The sequence below is a fragment of the Chiloscyllium plagiosum genome, chromosome 50, assembly GCF_004010195.1.
Source record: "Chiloscyllium plagiosum isolate BGI_BamShark_2017 chromosome 50, ASM401019v2, whole genome shotgun sequence".
Taxonomy (NCBI): Eukaryota; Metazoa; Chordata; class Chondrichthyes; order Orectolobiformes; family Hemiscylliidae; genus Chiloscyllium; species Chiloscyllium plagiosum.
In genome coordinates, this window is record NC_057759.1 from 6617343 (window position 1) to 6620702 (window position 3360).

The window sequence follows — 3360 nt, forward strand, 5'->3', positions numbered from 1 at the left end:
TGCCCTGGTCAAAATAGATTACTCACAGCCATTAATGACAATGTACTAAGGGCAGACATTTGTCAGCCATTTTGTGGGAGCAGACATGGGCCATTTTGTTACCAGCAGATCCAGTTCACCTCTGCAGTTCTGTTTGAATTTCAGAAGATGTGAGAGGCAGAAAATGAAATTTCACATCAGTTTTTACTGGGAAGCAGGCAAACATAGTAAAATGAATATTGATGTTTTGAAAAGAGTTCACAGTACAGAAGAGGAAATGCTGGAGGTCTTCGAAAACAAAGTTGGATAATCTCGGAGACCTGATCTAGTGTATCCCAGGACATTGTGTGAATTAAGGAGGATATTGTGGTGCCCCTTGCAGAAATATTTGTATCATCTGTAACTATGGTGATGTGCTGGATTATCGGTTATCAGGTAATATTTTGCCATTATTTTAAGATGGGATGTAAGGAGAAGCCTGGGAAGTATAGACCTGTGAGTCTGACCTGTGGGATGGGTGTATTGTTGGAGGTGATTCTGAAAGATAGGATTCAAATGTGCGGCTTGGGGAGGAGTGGTAGGAGAGGGCAAGGAATAATTATGAATTGTCAGGATTGTTTTATAGAAGGAAATTATATTTCCCAAAGTTGATTGAGATTGTTGAGGGAGTATCCAAGAAGATTGAGGGCACATTGGTAAACATTATTGACTTGAAGTTTGGTGAAGCCTTTTACAAGTTTCTGCATGGTAGATTAAATAGCAAGGTTAGATTACATGGGATTCAGGTTGAGCGTGCCAATTTTATAGTCAATTGGCACAACAGCAGGAGATAGAGAGGAGGTGGACAGTTGCTTACTGGACTGGATGCAAGTTACCAATGATGTTCCACCCCAATCAGTGCTGGGTCCACTTGTTTGTTTTTTCTGTAAATGATTTAGATGAAAATACAGAAGGCATGGTTAGTAATTTTGCAGATGTCATCAAAATTGGTGGTATAGTGGACTGTGAAAGCTATCTCAGATTAGAAACAAATCTTGATTGAATCAGTCAATAGTGTGAGGAATGGCAGATGGAGTTACGGAGACAAGGGTAGGCCTTATACAATTACAAGCAGGGCCTTGGGTAGTGCTGTTGAACAGAGAGACCGAGTTGGCCAGCTGCATATTTTTGAAGTTTGCTTCACATGAAGACAATGTGGTGAAGAAAACATCTAGCGTGTTTGCCTTCATTGCTCAGACCTTAGAGTACCGGAGTTGAAAGGTCGTATTGAGGTTGCATACGATGTTGATGAGTCCTCTTCTGGATTACCGTATTAAGTTCTGATCATCCTGTTATCAAAAGTATACTGTTGAGCTGGAAAGAGTTCAGAAAAAGTTTACTAGGATGTTGATGGGAATGGAAGATTCCATTATATTAGGCTGGGACTTCTGTTCTCTGGAGCCTAAGATCTTGTTGGGTGATAGAGTTTTGACAATCATGAGGACTAAAGGTAAGGAGAATAGTATGTGTCTTTTTCTATGGTAAGAAACTGCAAGGCTATGAGGTCCATTTTTAAGGTAAAAAGATTTTAAAAGTAAGTTTTTTTAAAAACAGGACAGATTGTGTGGAATTAACTTCAAAAGGGGGTGCTGCATATGGACAGTCACAATGTTGAAAAGACATTTAGATAAGTATATCATTGTTAAGATTTTGGAGGATCTGTTTCTGTGCTATTTGACTGACCCTTGCAGTGAGACAGATGTTCTGGTTTGATATCCGTTCATTTTGAAAGCTTTGAAACGACAGCAGAAAGTCTCATTCAGAGCACTGTGCAATCAAACAACACACTCAGTATATGGAAATTTAACTGTAAAATGAATCTATCCGTGGAATGCAAAGATAAGGGCAATTCTGTTTGGCAGTGGTGGGTATTGCAGATGCTGGAGATTAGAGGGGAGCTTGAAAAGCTTTTCCTTTTGCCCAAAACTTCGATTTTCCTGCTCCTCGGATGCTGTCTGACCTGCTGTGCTTTTCCAGCACCACTCTAATGTTGACTCACTTCTTTTGTTTGCCAGAGATCAATATCAGGGTCTTGCCCCACAGGGGCTGGTAGCTCCAGAACTGGCCCCATTAAACAGCAATTTGACCAACTCGAAGAAGCTGAAAAATGACTGTTGCCTCCATTATGCTCCCTGTCTACGGCCAGGGAAAAGACCCTACACAGGAACTCATTCGGGAATAAAACACGAAGGGTCAGCGACCACTCATTATAAACTTACTTGCGGCAGTGGGCAATTCAGCTCTTCCTAAATGCAGTTCAAGACAACGTGAAACTACCTGTGAGTGGGAAGTACAGGGACTGAGTGATTCATTTATAAGAAGATAATTAAAGACACAGGACCACAGACATCTACAAGCAATAAAAATAATGTACTCCGAGCACTAAAGATTGCATTGTATCAATATTGCATGATAAACTTTTCACGCTCCTTGTGCTACGGCTCAAACGATGATCAGCAATGAGGAAAGGTTTCATATTAGATCACACACACAGTAACAGTACAGTATCGAATAAGGCAGGGACTGACACCTATATCAATCAGACAGACGGGAGTGTTCAGCTCCTTTCACAGATGCTGTGAGTGGCTCTTAAAAGAGCCTTTGGGTTGTCAAATTCAAGAATGGTCTCTTCACTTTTTAGCAGATCCCGCAGCGGTAGTTTTCTTGGGCAGCAGCATGGCCTGGATATTAGGCAGCACCCCGCCCTGAGCGATGGTCACCCCTCCCAGCAGCTTGTTGAGCTCCTCGTCGTTGCGCACGGCCAGCTGCAGGTGCCTGGGGATGATGCGGGTCTTCTTGTTGTCCCGGGCCGCGTTACCGGCCAGCTCCAGGATCTCAGCCGTCAGATACTCCAGCACCGCAGCCACATAGACCGGCGCCCCGGCACCCACACGCTCAGCATAGTTACCCTTTCCCAGGAGCCTGTGAACACGGCCCACCGGGAACTGCAGGCCAGCCCGGGACGACCGAGATTTCGCCTTGGAGCGACCTTTCCCACCGCCCTTTCCTCTTCCGGACATTAATTCGCAAAGTTTGTGAGAAGATTTGTAGCTCGGGTGCTCGTTGTTGTGGTTCTGTTCGCCGAGCTGCAGTGGTCGGTATATTGGGTCCAGGTCGATGTGCTTATTGATTGAATCTGTGGATGAGTGCCATGCCTCTAGGAATTCCCTGGCTGTTCTCTGTTTGGCTTGTCCTATAATAGTAGTGTTGTCCCAGTCGAATTCATGTTGCTTGTCATCTGCGTGTGTGGCTACTAAGGTCGTATCGTTTCGTGGCTAGTTGGTGTTCATGGATGCGGATCGTTAGCTGTCTTCCTGTTTGTCCTATGTAGTGTTTTGTGCA

At 44.0% G+C, this 3360-nt stretch overlaps 1 protein-coding gene across 2 annotated transcripts in view; it reads right to left on the reverse strand.

Annotated features, from left to right (window-relative positions):
• Positions 1-2599: 2599 nt before the first annotated feature.
• The window catches only part of LOC122544572 (late histone H2A.L3-like), a 16751-nt gene continuing 15990 nt past the window's right edge, over positions 2600-3360 (reverse strand). Inside the window, exon 2 of one of the 2 annotated variants that reach the window (XM_043683888.1) lies at positions 2600-2662. In XM_043683888.1, the coding sequence (XP_043539823.1) occupies positions 2649-2662 (14 nt within the window). In that variant the 3' untranslated portion in view covers positions 2600-2648. The remainder of the gene's footprint in view (positions 2663-3360) is intronic. The other variant, XM_043683889.1, reaches the window with a different exon arrangement.